Consider the following 13,785-nt stretch of genomic DNA (forward strand, 5'->3'; position numbering starts at 1 on the left):
GCACCCAGACCTTGCACCCACCCTGGGCAGTCCCTGCACCCACCCTGGGCTGCCCCTGCACCCACCACATGCGCTGAGCCCCTGCACCCACCCTGAGCAGGCTCTGCACCCCTACAAGCACCCAACCCAGACAGTTCTTGCACCCACTCCAGGCACCCAGACCTTGTACCCACCCTGGGCAGGCTCTGCACCCCTATGTGCACCCACTCCAGACACCCATCCCAGGCACCCAGCGCCGGCAMCCCCCACGTGCTCGGGCAGCCGTCAGGACCGATGTCCCTCCGGCTGGGGCACCCGGCGGGCGAGCAGCAGGTGCGSTAGGCAGCGGATAAGGGCGTCCCAGGGAGGCGGGGGTCCGGAGCACCGCGGCTCGCAGCCCTCCGGAGGAACGGCCCCCCGAAGCGGGACAAGCAGCAGCACAGGCGGCCCCACGCGCTGCCCGCGAGCCAGGCCGGCGGCAGAGCTGGGCTGCTTCTCGGCAGGGCCCTGCTGCTGCTCCTGCCGGCACCGCGCGTAGGCAGCACACGGCACGGCACTGCCTGCGCCGCTGCTCCTGCATCGCAACCCCTGCACCGCTGCTCCTGCATTGCAACTCCTGCACCGCTGCTCCTGCATTGCAATTCCTGCACCACCTGCTCCTGCATTGCAATTCCTGCACCGCTGATCCTGCATTGCAACTCCTGCGCCGCTGCTCCTGCATTGCAACTCCCGCACCACCTGCTCCTGCATTGCAATTCCTGCACCACCTGCTCCTGCATCGCAACTCCTGCACCACCTGCTCCTGCATTGCAACTCCTGTGCCGCTGCTCCTGCATTGCAACTCCTGCACCACCTGCTCCTGCATTGCAACTCCTGCACTGCTGCTCCCGCCAGGCAGCACCTAAAAAACCGCACTCAAAGTTCTCCCAAGAAACTCTCTGATTTAACAGCGACTTCCCATCGCCGTAACGGGAGCTTTTCCAGGCAGCAGAGCCACGGCGCGAGCGAGCAAGCACGCGCCACCCAGCTCCGCTCCTGCCCCCGAGCGGGCTGCTCGCTGGGCTGCAACCTTCCCGGACAGCCCCGCGAGCGAGGGGGCGCGGGGACAACGCCGCCCGCGAGCCCTCGGGCTCCTGCCGAACGCACGAGATGCCGATCTCCTGGGGAATTTATAGGCTTTTGGAGAAACAGAATTGCTGCGCGGAAGGGAGGACAGAAGCCACGCAGCAGCAGCAGCAGCCCCCGGCACGAAGCCGCCCCGTAATTGCGGACAAGGCGCCGGAGCAAGACCTGAATGTTTAAGATGCGCCATAAACATTCCTAATCCCTTCGGCCCCGGGAGGCAGCTGCCGGTTTTGGGGCYGTTTCCCCCCCCGTTTGGGAAGGACCGTGCTCCCCGAAAGCCGGAGGGGACGCGGGCGGCGGAGCCGCGGCTTGGGTGCCTGCAAGCCGGGAAAGCCGCGGAGGGACAGGCGGATGCACCCCGGTTCCTGGTGCTCCCGGCCCCGCGGCACACTCCCGCAGCCGGAGCTGGAGCCGGAGCCGGAGCCAGCACCCCGCTGCCGACAGCCGCCCCGGTGCTGGCACGCGCGCACCGTCCCCGAGTCGTGACGGCAGCTCGGCTGCTGCTGCGGAGCCYGCGTGGGAGCGCGGCCTATTTTTAACGCGAGTCCCGACCGAAATAGAGGCTGCCGGGAACAGGGAAACAGACGGCCGGAGGGAGGCGGGGAGGTGGCCGGGAACAGCCGGCTCCGCGCGCGGATCGACCCGGGGCGCCGCGTCCCCGGCACCGTCCCCTCCGGGCACACCGGGGCTCTACTCCGGGCGAGTTCGGCCAAGAGCCGCAGGGATGTTCCCGGAGGAGCTGCAGGGATGCTCCCGGGGGAGCTGCCAGGGATGCTCCCGCTGTATGTCCCCCGGCCCTGCCGGGAGCCGGGAGCACGGCGCGGGAGGGGAGAGGGGCCGGCTCCGCTTTGCAGCCCGGCGCCGTGCTGCAGGCGCATCTGGCAGCCGCTGCGCRGAGCAGCCAGACGGCAGCCTTGGATCAGCGCTGCCCGAGAGCGGGATGTGCCRTGCCAGGAGCGCTGCGGCTCTGGCCCCGGCAGCCTGGAAGGAGGCGTCTCCGGCCCCGAGGCATGGCATTCCCAGGGCGGGAGGGGGGGGGAGCATCCCGTGCCAGGAGCAGTGCCAGGAACCAGCCGAGGGCAGGCCGGGACGCCGGATGCCCGGCAGCAGCCATCGGCCGTGACGCGGACGATGGGGACGAGCGGCATCCGGGGAAGGGGCTGCGGAAGCGGAGCAGGGAATCCGAAGGCATGGCTGCTCCAGGTCTGCACCGCGCCCCGACCCCGCGCCTGGCTCCGTGCGGGAGCCCGGCAGGAGAGGACGACGGGGCTCGTTCCGCAAGGCAACCGGTGCCGCTCGGCCCAACGGAGACGGGCCGGGATGCCCGCGCAGCCGCCCTTCCTCCATCGCCTGCGGAGGTGACGCCTACTGACCCTCTCTCTATAAATATAAAATATAAATATAAATATAAATATATATAAATATCTCCCGTCCCAGAGGAACCCGAAAGCTCYGCAGAGGGAGCCGGCGCAGCCGGGCGGCGAAGCATGCGAGGGGCCCGGCCGCGGAGCAGCCCTCGGAGAGCTGGAGCGCGTCGGGTCACTGCCGAGCGCCGCGGCCTTTCCCTGAGCGACGACCGTGGGGGAACGAAGGGGACGGATCTGCCACCGGAGGCTCGTAACCGGAGAAGCTCCCTGCGGCTTTTCTTCCTAAAAGGAAAGCAAAGCCATGCGGCTGCATCCCGGGCGCTCTCCAAATTGGAAATACGAGGCTTTTTCGCAGCAAACCGCAGCTCTTGAGGCTCCAGCAGGGATAGCGCATCCTCTCCGACCGGCCGGCACCGCAGCGGCTCTCTGCCACGGAGAGGGGGAAAGGGAGAGAAAGCAGGGAGAAAGCCCRGCCCAGGCAGGAGCCGGAGCTCCTCCGCCCTGCTGCAAAACCYGCGCGGGGAAACAGAGGAAAATCCAGCTGCAAATGCAACAGCTGCCGTAACCCGGCCAAGCACCGGAGGAGAACCCCTGCCCGGGATGGGATGGGACGGGATGGGACGGGAYGGGCGCCCCGGCCAYGCGCTCCCTGCGCCAGCGCCTCCTCCGTCCCCCGCGCCGGAGCAGGTGGCAGCTTCGCAGCCTCGCTGGGGAAAGGGAACTCGGGATTAAATTAGCGCCTCTGTATTTGCACATATTTATAGCACTCCAACGTATATATTTTAGCTGGAAAGACGGCATAAATCTCCCCTGAGAACATCCCTGAAGTCACATTTACAAGGGACCTGTCTTCTCTTTATGGTGCTCATTTGCATTTGACTTTATAAAAAAAAAAAGAAGGGATTGATAAAATATGGATATTTATCATATTTCTGGATCTAACCGTGCACATCGACACGACGCCACTGCACAGAGCCAGCCGGGGCTGGCGGAGCCCGGCAGAAACGCGGGCGAGCATCGGCTGGCCGTGAYCCCGACGGAGCAGCGCATCCCCGGTCAACCACACCAGCGGTGGGGGAAAATCCCACGGACGCGGAAAACCGGCCGAAAATTGATTTATGGGAAGAGCTGCAATGCGCTAGGCGGGCTGTGGCGTGGCGCAGGGGCCGAGCGCGTGCCCCAGCGCGCGAGGCGGCGAGCGGACGGGACGTCCCTGCCTTTCCCGGGCGGCGCGCGGCACGGCGTGCAAAAGCAGAAAAATACGGGATGGAAGGAAAAAAAAAATGCTGGCGCGCGTGGAAAAGGGCAGAACACCTCTCGCCGTTCTGCAAGCGAGCTCGGGCTCGCTGCCAGGGATCAATACTGCCCTAAAGCTCCTCTGCCCTACTGCTACTCCACATCAGCCGCATGCACTATTTATATGATGCAATTACACTGGCAATTAATCAATCAGCCAATTACCAACAGTCGCCCTCCCGGGGCCGGGCACGGAGACCCGGGGGAGAGCGTGCGGGGACCGCGGCGCTCGCCGCTTCCCGGGCGGCTGCGAGCGGGAACCCGCCGAGTCCCCCCCATCCCCGCGAGCGCAGGGAAACRCACGGGGAAAACGGCGGGACGCCCCAGCCGGATGGCCGGCGTCGGCTGCGGAAACCGAGGCCCGGGAAGCCCCCGAGCCCCTGGAGGCAGCCGACCTTTTATTAGCTCTTTAGCTGAATAATTTATAAGGGCTTGCGCAGGGCTCATTAGAGSTAAAGACGCTTCTTCAATAACCGAGTTTGCCTTAGTCAGGGTAAAAGTTTAATTTTCCAGGGCTGGGAGCTAAGGGAGGTGCCGGGCACCCGGCCGCTCGCCCCGCGTTGCACCGCGGCCGGCGGCTCCGTGCCCGCTGCTGCCTGCCGCTTTTACGGAAAAAACGAGCGCATCCGCAGGAAACCCCCCCCCCCCCAGTTGGCATGTCTCCGGCCGGGCAGTGGGGTCCCCTCACGGGCGGGTGGTCAGACAGACGGATGGGCGTCCCCGGCGCTGCGCAGGCTCCCGCCCTGCGGCACGGCGTGCCGGGCGCTCCGGGGAAGGCGGCAGAAGGGACTCGGCAGCTGAGAAGTTATTCAAATTACAAGCATGATCAACACTTCAATTAATACATGAAAGGGAAAGGGAAAACACAGCAGGCACGGAGATAACATCAGGTGCTGGCTTGCACTGACAAGAGCCAGGGAATTCAGAGCAATTCCCACCCCGGCGCTCCCCTCGCCTGCGCACACCTCATTACTGCGGAGAGATTTCCACTCCAATCCGCTCCTGCCGATAAAGGGAATAAACAGCCTGTGGAGGCGGCTGCGCGTGGGCGAGGATGCGCGCTGCCCATCCCGGGGGGACCGGGCGGCCCCGGCCCCCGGCGCCTCGCTGCAAAGCGCCCGGCGGCGCCGGCTGAGCCCCCCGGCCCGGCTCGGAGCGGCCGCGCGGGAAAAGCCGCGGGAGCCCCCATGGGATGCAACCCTGGGACTCCTTCGGCATTTGCCCGCCCGGAGAGGCTGCGGCGGGTTCTTCCCAACCATCCAGGAGGGATGCATTGGGGATGCATTAGCCGACCGGGGAAGCGGCATGCCGATYGGCACCGCGACGCCGATGCAACCCCATCGCGACGGCGGCCGGGTCCCGAGGAGCAGCTCCGCGGGTCGCTGGCGGTGCATTGAGCCGGCGATTAAGACATCGGCGCGATTGCACGAGCCTCCCCTGCGCCGGCGGCGATCGCTTCCGAGGGCGCGGGGCCGGGGCCGCGTGCAGCACCGCGCGTCCGCCTCGCAAAGGAGGGGAGCCCGCAACCGCCTCCGCGCAGCACCTCGTTAAAAGTGCAAAGCCTAACGAGCGGCGGGGTGGGCCGGGGCGTTAACAGGCATCTCCATCGCAAAGGGAGAACAAGGGCTAACGCGGGAGCTGCCGGCACAAACGAGAGGAAAAAAATCAGCCAAATTAACCCCAGGAATAAAGACGCTAACAGCTGCGCCRGGGCTGCAGCAAGGGAAGGCAGGAGTGGCGCATCGTCTGCCATGCTAATTGGCACGTTACCTGCCTTTTCAGCCCATAATTAACGCGCACAGCTTGATGAGAAAGCTGTAGATGGGGAAGGTCTCCCGGGAGAAGAGCCGGGGGAGGGAGCGGAGGAGCCGGATATTCCCCGAGCGCCGAGGGGACGGCACCGTCGCCCAGGCGTCGAGGCTGCGTGCCGGGGCGGGAGACGCGTGCCRGGRYGGGAGATGTGYGCCAGGRTGGGAGATGCRTGCCGGGATGGGTGACACGTGCCGGGATGGGTGACACGTGCCAGGGCCGGAGATACGTGCTGGGATGGGCAATGCATGCCAGGACAGGAGACGCATGCCGGGGCCGGAGGCGTGCGCCACTTTGGGAACTTTTCCGAGCAAAGTCAGACCCTCGGAGCAGGGCGACAGCGAGCCGGTTGCCACAGCAACGGGGATTAAATATAACTGGCAGCAAGCGCATCCCCCCCCGATCCACCCGCTCTGTGGCTGTGCAGGGCAGCCCTCCATCCCTCCATCCTTCCATCCCTCCCCTCCGGTTCGCGCATTGGCACGTGGCCGCGCTCGGAGGGACGCGGCGGGCGACGGATGCCGTTTGCCGCCGAGCCCTGGGAACCCCCCTTTAACGGCTCGGGAAGCTGCGGGGAAGCGCTGAGGTCAGCCCGGCTCCCGGCAATGCCGCAGCCCCGGAGGGGGACCGGGAGCTACGTCCGCTGCCCAAACCCAACGGCAGCCTCTTAAAACAAAAATATTTAAATATATACAAATTCCTCCTCCTGAGCACGTGGGAGTTTCATCGCTTCTTAAAATTTTAATGCCTCAGTCTCAGGCAAGGGGGAGTCTCATTTCCCCGTCTTTTGCTGCTGACTTTAAGAATGGTTAATTATAAATAAGACTATGTGCCTATTTATACGCACAAGCACCCGGAGAAGGACAGGTTTAGGACATGCTTCCCATATGGCACGCGCCCGCGGGGGGGGGGGGGGAACGGGACCACGGCACCACTCCGGGTCGGAGCTGGGAGAGGCGCGGGGGCTCGGTGCCGTGACCCACGCTCTGGGGGCTCGACCCACGCGCTCCCCGGGCCGGGTCCAGGCTCTCCCGGGGCTTGACGGCCTCCGGAGCGTCGGAAGAGGGAGCAGCAGCAGCGGGTCCGAGGAGAGCCCAGAGCAGGCGCCCGCTCGCCGAGGATGCACGCTGCTCCCGGGGCCGGGAACAAAGGAGGGACAAAGGCTCCCGCTCYCATCTCCCGTCCCCCCACGCTCTCCTCCCCAGATAAATATGCCTTCGGTGGAGGCTGCAAGAGCTGTTGCTTACAGAAACCTCGGTGTTTTTATCCCCATAGAAGATCTATTTATACGCTTATTGAATTTTTCATAACCGAGTTGTGAACGATCAGCGTTCAGGGTCATCCTTTATACACGGTTATTGCCATAGAAACTGGAGCGGGAGATAAACCGCCCCACGTCGTCTCCCATTGACGGATCCGCGAACGGCGGCGGCACGCGGTGGAGGAGGCTCCGCGAGCCGCCCGCTCCGGTGAGCGCCGGCGTTCCCCGTCGCGGAGGGCGATGCGCCGGCCCGGCCCCGGGTCTGCCCCATCCCGCCGATGCCGTTCCCAGCCCGCGCGGTGGCACGCGCGAACGCTTCCCGCAGCGCCCGGCCTYGGAAAGCCGTGGTGCTCCCAGGAAATGCCGCTCTGGGGCTGAGCGCTGGCGGGAACGCGCACCGCAAATTCGGTGGGGGAATTCCTCAGCGTTTCTGTAGAAACTACGAAAATACCCGCTGTGTGCGCACACCTCCCGGTGCATTAACAGATCCCTGCACGCCCAGACCTTCCCAGTGCGGGAAGAGCATCCCATTAAACACGTGCTTTAGTGGCAGCTTGGCATGCTTCACGCCAGCCCTGCTCCCGGTGCCTGGGGCAATTCCCTGGATTGCAAACCTGGGGCTGGGCAGGTTCCCACTCCGGCTCCAGCTCGCACACCTCGCCCAGGGAGAGCCCGGCACACCGGCAGGGTTTCGAAGCCAGAGCCCCGCTTGCTCCCTTGGGACATTCCCRCKCTCYGGGGGAYGCAGGACCGAGGGRGGCCGCAAAGCCAGGGCAGAGCCGYGGCCAACACGGACAGCTCGGCCAGGGCGCGGGCTGCCGGAGGGGGAACGCGAGCCTGGCACGGATAACGGGGATGCCGCGTTACCTGCTAGCAGGAAGGTGATAAGGCAGGTTTCCTTTGGCATGAAGAGCTTGAGGCGGGAGCCGCTGAAGACGTACTCCACCACGGCCTCGGAGCGGCCGGCCCGCTGCAGGAAGGGCAGGAACTGCTTCGCCTTCTGGGTGTCCTGGCGGGGAGAGAGGGCGTCAGCGCGAGCGCCGGCGGCCGCGGCGTCGGCACCCTCCTCCCTCTTTCTCGCGCCCCGGGACGGCGCGGCTCCCTCCCCAAGGCGCCCCGGAGCCCCAACCGCCCCGGCAGAGGGATGGAGCYGGTTGTCCGCCAAGACCTTGTCTCATCTCCATGGCCTGCAGCAAAAGGCGCACGAGCTGTCCCAAATTGCTGCTCCCGGCACACGAGTGTCCCGAATCGCTGCTCCCAGCGCACAGCAGCACCTCTTGCAGCTAACCCAACCCTCCTTGCAAGGGCAAGCCCAGAGCAGCCCTGCTCTTCCAGCTCAGGATCAACCCCACAGCCAAAACGGACACTGCCGGAGCCTGGAAGCGGTGCCAGGGCCGGGAACGGGAGCAGTCGTGCAGCAGGGATGGCCGTGCTGCCCCTCGGCACCCCCAGGGACGTGTCCCCCCCGTCTGGGCTCCCCGCTGCCTCCCCGGACCCCAAGCATTTTGCATGGCGGAGGAGGCCGAACCTGCACCTTTCCCCTCCCTCCAACCTCCCCTTCCGCAACAGGCCCCACAGACGCCCCGGAGCGGCCGGCAGCTCCCTTTTCCCAGGCACCCTGGAGCGGCCAGCAGCTCCCTTTTCCCTGGCCTCCCTGGAGCGGCAGGCGGCTCCCTTTTCCCGGACACCTTGGAGCAGACCAATTCCACACTCGGCCTCCTCCGCTCCCAGCAAGGAGCCATTGTGGATAAACCAGGGCTCATTTGTTAATGAAAACGTAACGAGCTGCCAAGTACTTTTGGAGGCCRGGGCTGGTGAGAGGGCGCCAGGACGGCTCTGCCAGGACGCCCCGCGTCCCCCCGCCGCCTCCAGCACGGACCCCAGGCAGGGACCCCGGGACGTGGGTYGGCTGAGACCCTCCGYGCGGGGCYGGGGCTGCGATCGGGGCCGGCAGCRCCGTGYGGATCCTCCCCGGCACGCGCTTGGGCGCGCGGTGCGAAGCGGCGGCTCAGCCGAGCTCTCTGCAATCTGCCCAGYGTYGCAAGCGCCCGATTTATTTACCCAGGGAAAAAAGGAAAAAAAAAGAAAAGCAGCTCCTAAAATAAAACGCAGCCAGGTGGCTTTTTGTTTTACTGGGTCCTTAATTTAGAAAGACGAACTGCAAGGGAAGGGAAGCGAGCTCGCTACAGCCAAAAGCTTGCGCCTCCTCCGTTAAAAGCCTGGATGCAGTTCATCCAGGGCCGACCCGCGCAGGCTGCCAGAGCGGCCACGGAGGCGGCAGCGGCTCAGCGGCAACAGGGAGCTGCTGCAGGCTCACAGCCAGCGGCAGCCAAAGAGGCAAATCCCTTCGCCCGTGCGGAGCTGCCGGGCCTGGAGGCGGGCGAGAGGCAGCAAGGGCCCCGCGGGTCCACCGGCAACCTCCCGCTAACGCCTTGGGTGGCCGGAGACGGCTCCAGCCTCCCAGATCGACCCTTCTCTGCACGGTTCGGATTAAGCGGCATCGCCGGTGCGGCAGGCTCCGGGCACGGGGATGCCCACAGGGATGCATCCCGCCATGGGGATACACCCTGCCATGGGGATGCACCCCCGCCGCGGGGATCCCTCCGGTGCAATTCCGCGGGAACGCCGTGCGCGCTCCGCCAGCACGCCCGGGACTTTCTGCTCTAGCAGATGCGCAGCCAAGAAGTTCACACAACACACGCGAGTGCCGTCTGCAAGCGAACAGCCACCACGTTACCCAACCATTAATCACTTAGGTCCAACGTATGCAAATACAAGGCGGGAGCTGCTAACGAAGGCTACTAATTAGCAGTAATCACTATATGGGCAGGATTTGATTAGCTTACAGGAAAAGGAGCTGCAGAAAGGAACCCGCCGTGGGGCGAGCTCCTTCCCGAGCCTGCGAGACGGGGAGGTCAGGAAGCTCCACAACGTGCCGGCGGCAGTGAAAGGCTGGCGGAGGCCGTGCCGGGATGAGCTCGGTGCCGGAGACTTTGCCGGCTGGCAAACGCCCACTCGCTGCCCTTGGGTGAAGACCCACCGGTCTTCAACGGCTCCTGGGAATGGCCATAGAAATCCACGCGGATTTGCATCCTGCACGGCAGCTCTTCCAGGAGAGGGGAAGAGGCACGGAAGCGCTGCTGATCGTTAGCACAGGATAACGAGCGGAGAGTGGCAATTATCGCCCGGGAGCCAGCGGGAGCAGTCCGACGCCGAGCAGCAGGTTACAGCTCGTTCCCCAAAGCCTCCGCTGGGACAGCGGTGGGAGCCGGGCCGGTTTGGGGTTTCACGCTGCAGAAAAGGGAGCTGCGCTCTCCGAAATCGCGGCTCCTTCCTTCCCGCCCTTCTGGCTCCCTGGGCCGAAGTTTGCCGAAGCGGATGGCGCCGGYGTTTCGGCTCGTCCCCTTCCCGGTGGCCGGCGCGGGTGTCTTCCATGAGCCCTTCCATGAAACGCTCTCAGTTTGCAGAGTAACCCGTCTTCGAGCTCCGGCGAAGCCCCAGGCGCGGCAAAGCCCTTCCCTCGGGCTCTCCTTGCGGCAYGCGAAAGCCGGGCTCTCGCAGCGCCGGGGGAAGCCGCACACGAAGCAAAGGCGCTACCGCATTTGAGCCAGCGCACACATTCCARCTGGACGGTCCCCAAAACGGGAGCGGAGCAGGGTTTTCCGGGGATTTTGCTAAGCCAGACCAAACGAGCTACAAACCAGAGCAAACCCATCCGGACCCGATTCCTGCAGCTACGCTAACCCCGAAGCGTCGCCCCGAGCCCACGGCAAGCAGGAGCGCCTCGGAGCGTTAATCCCATCTGGACCTCCCTCGCCAAAAGGAGCTGCTCACACGGGGGGGCTGCACCGTGCTTCCTGCCGGGCGCTGCATCCCGGGAGCCGCGGGGTTCGGCCCCCAACCGCACCTCTGCGCGAGGGCCGAGGAAAGGCACGGCGCTGCACCGGCTCCTCGTCTCCGGCGAGCGAGGAGGGGGAGCGCTAGCGAGCGGCTGCCCAACTCCCGAGCGATTCCCTCCCCTGCCGGGCTCCGCGGGCTCGGAGTCGCCCGTTGTGCAAGCTGCACCTTGCAAATTAACAACTGCAGGTGCTCAGAGGGGAAGGAGCCGGCGCGTCCGGTGCCTGCTAGCGGAGACGGGGCCCGGAAACGCGGAGCAGCTCCGCCACGTTGCTTCCTGATCCTCCCTGAAGACAGATCCCGCCGCAGCTCCCCAGGGGCGAGGAGGGCACGGGCGAAGCACAGTCTGCTCCATCCCCTTTCCTGAAGCAGCTCTGCCCAGTCCCGCTTGCATCCCGCTGGCTGCTCTCCAGGACGATGGAGCCAGGAAGCTCCCAGGTGGCTCTCCCTGCAGCTCCCAGTGGGCCGACATCTCCCTGGCTCCTCCAGCCGCGGAGCGGAGATCCGGCCACGGGGCATCCAGCCTCCGGCACAGCCGCTCTGGGAACGGCTCCAAAACCCTGCAGAGCCTAGAAATGTCAGGGGTCTCCCAGCTCATCCTGGGGAGCAGGTCCCGGACCCCTTTCCATGCAAAAAGGCCGGGGGCAGCCGGCGAGTGTACCTGCTCCCACACCACGAGCCGTCCCTGGGAGAAAGGGCTGCTTCCACTTGGGGACACAAACCCCGGGAGGGTTCGGGTTCAGCCCTGGGTACGGACACCCTGGGGAGACTCCCAAAATCCCCCTCTGCCYGCCTCTCTCCCGGGCTCCTCTCCTTCCCGGCACAGCGGCACCTGGCCGCACGGAGCCGGCATCCTGCGGCACCCTGCTCCCCGTCTCCCAACTCCTGCCTCAGGGCCGGGCAGCGTCATCCCCCATTACTATTGTTTTAACACTTCCAGTGCTTAATTATCTCGGAATTGGAGGAAAATTATGCATAAATACACAGAGGGAGAAGTACAATCGTAACTCCRCTTTTATGTGAAGCTCTGCCAATTATGCAAAATTATTCAAGGACTTTCCGCAAGGACAGGCGGCTCCTCCGCGGCCGGCTCTCGCGAGCTCGCCTTCGCTCCCGTCACGGTGCGCACCGTCTAACGGGCGGCGCGAGCTAGCACCGATTTGCCTGACCCCATTTCAGTTATTTAGCGAGCAGCGTTACGCCGCTTTGATATGTCCACGASCGAAGGAGGCGGGTGATGCAAAGAGGGGAAAAACGGGAGTTACCCTCTCCCCTGAGACGGTCCCTCCGGCTGCAAAGACGGGAGAGAGGGAGGCTCCGCAAGCCGCAGTATTAACGGGTGGCAGCACGATTCTGCTTTTTAGAAGGAGCCTGATTCGGGGCTGCTGAGCGGGTCCACGGTGCGTGCGGTGCCGGCACGCTCCTGCTAAGCGCGCACCTCGAGGCGCGAGCCCGGAATGAGATCAACGGCCCCCGGAACAGATTCGGGCTCGTTTAACCGCAGCCGCAATCGGCTCATTTACGCAAGCTAAACCCCCGAAACACAGTCAAGGTACGGCAATAAGGYGAGAGCAGGGAGGTGTTTGCTTCGGAGGTGGCAGCTTCGCCCTGCCACTGCCTCCTGCGGGAGGGAGCTCCCGGCAGCGGCTGCGGCCCCGATGCAGCTCGACCACGGCAGCGCTGCCAGCGCGCCCGGGCAYGAAGTGGGGAATGCGTTTGCACTGGTTTTTGGGACATTTTTTGGAAATGAGGCATCACCGACTGCAGCTGCTTCGGGCGTGGGCGATGGAGGAGGTGGTGAGTGCCCRTGAGCAGCGCCGGCACCTCCAGTCCAAACTGTTCCTCCTTCCCGTTTGCAGAAGCAAGGTGGTAAGCCCGGACCAACGCCAGCTCCAGGGACCAGCCGGACGGCGGGGCAGGCCTGGCGCACGCCTTCCCGGCTGCAGAAAAGCAGGACACCCACCCACCTCGGTCCTGGATAACGGAGGCCACCACGCTGGAGACCCCAGCCGAGCAGGYGGCCATGCTCGCCCACATCTGCCACCAGCTCCCCTCGGCCCTCGATGGTCCAGTGCATCACCGTGCCGCACGCCTGCAAACGAAGCCGGCGCCAGACAAGCGGCATGGRCGAGGTGGTGTTAATATCGCTGCTGCATTTCCCCATTTGCTTTACAGAATCACAGAATGSTCAAGGTTGGAAGGGATCTCTGGAGATCATCTAGTCCAACCCCCTGCTCAAGCAGGGTCACCTACAGCACGTTGCCCACGACCGTGTCCAGATGGCTTTTGAATATCTCCAAGGATGGAGACTCCACAACCTCTCTGGGMAACCTGYTCCAGTGCTCTGTCACCTTCACAGYAAAGACGTTTTTCCTCATGTTCAGACAGAACTTCCTGTGTTCCAGTTTGTGCCCGTTGCCTCCTGTCCTGTCAGTGGGTGCCACTGAGAAGAGTCTGGCCCCATCCTCTTTACACCCTCCCTTCAGATAAGATCCCCCCTGAGCCTTCTCTTCTCCAGGCTGAACAGTCCCAGCTCTCTCAGCCTTTCCTCATAGGAGAGATGCTCCAGTCCCTTCATCATCTTAGTAGCCTTTTGCTGGACTTGCTCCAGCAGGTAGGTCCATGTCTCTCTTGCCCTGGGGAGCCCACCCGAATGAAGCACTCCAGATGTGGCCTCACCAGGGCTGAGAAGAGGGGCAGGATCACCTCCCTCGACCTGCTGGCAACACTCTTCCTCATGCACCCCAGGAGACCATTGGCCTTCTTGGCCACAAGGACACATTGCTGCCTCATGCTTAACTTGGTGTCCACCAGCTCTCCCAGGTCCTTCTCGGCAGAGCTGCTTTCCAGCAGGTCAACCCCCAACCTGTACTGCTGCATGGGGTTATTCCTCCCYAGGKGCAGGACCCTGCMCTTSCCTTTGTTGAACTTCATGAGGTTCCTCTCTGCCCACCTCTCCAGCCTGTCCAGGTCTCTCTGAATGGCAGCACAGCCCTCTGGGGTATCGGCCACTCCTCCCAGTTTTGTATCGTCAGCAAACTCGCTGAGGGT

The 13,785-nt window shown here is 64.5% G+C and overlaps 1 protein-coding gene across 1 annotated transcript in view; it reads right to left on the reverse strand.

The window, feature by feature from the left end:
* The window catches only part of SND1 (staphylococcal nuclease and tudor domain containing 1), a 149,472-nt gene that overhangs the window by 59,471 nt on the left and 76,216 nt on the right, over nucleotides 1-13,785 (reverse strand). The window contains exon 15 of the mRNA XM_026071157.1: nucleotides 7,705-7,846. Within this exon, the coding sequence (XP_025926942.1) occupies nucleotides 7,705-7,846 (142 nt within the window). The remainder of the gene's footprint in view (nucleotides 1-7,704; nucleotides 7,847-13,785) is intronic.

The sequence above is a fragment of the Apteryx rowi genome, unplaced genomic scaffold, assembly GCF_003343035.1.
Source record: "Apteryx rowi isolate R43461 unplaced genomic scaffold, aptRow1 scaffold_322, whole genome shotgun sequence".
NCBI classification, from domain to species: Eukaryota; Metazoa; Chordata; class Aves; order Apterygiformes; family Apterygidae; genus Apteryx; species Apteryx rowi.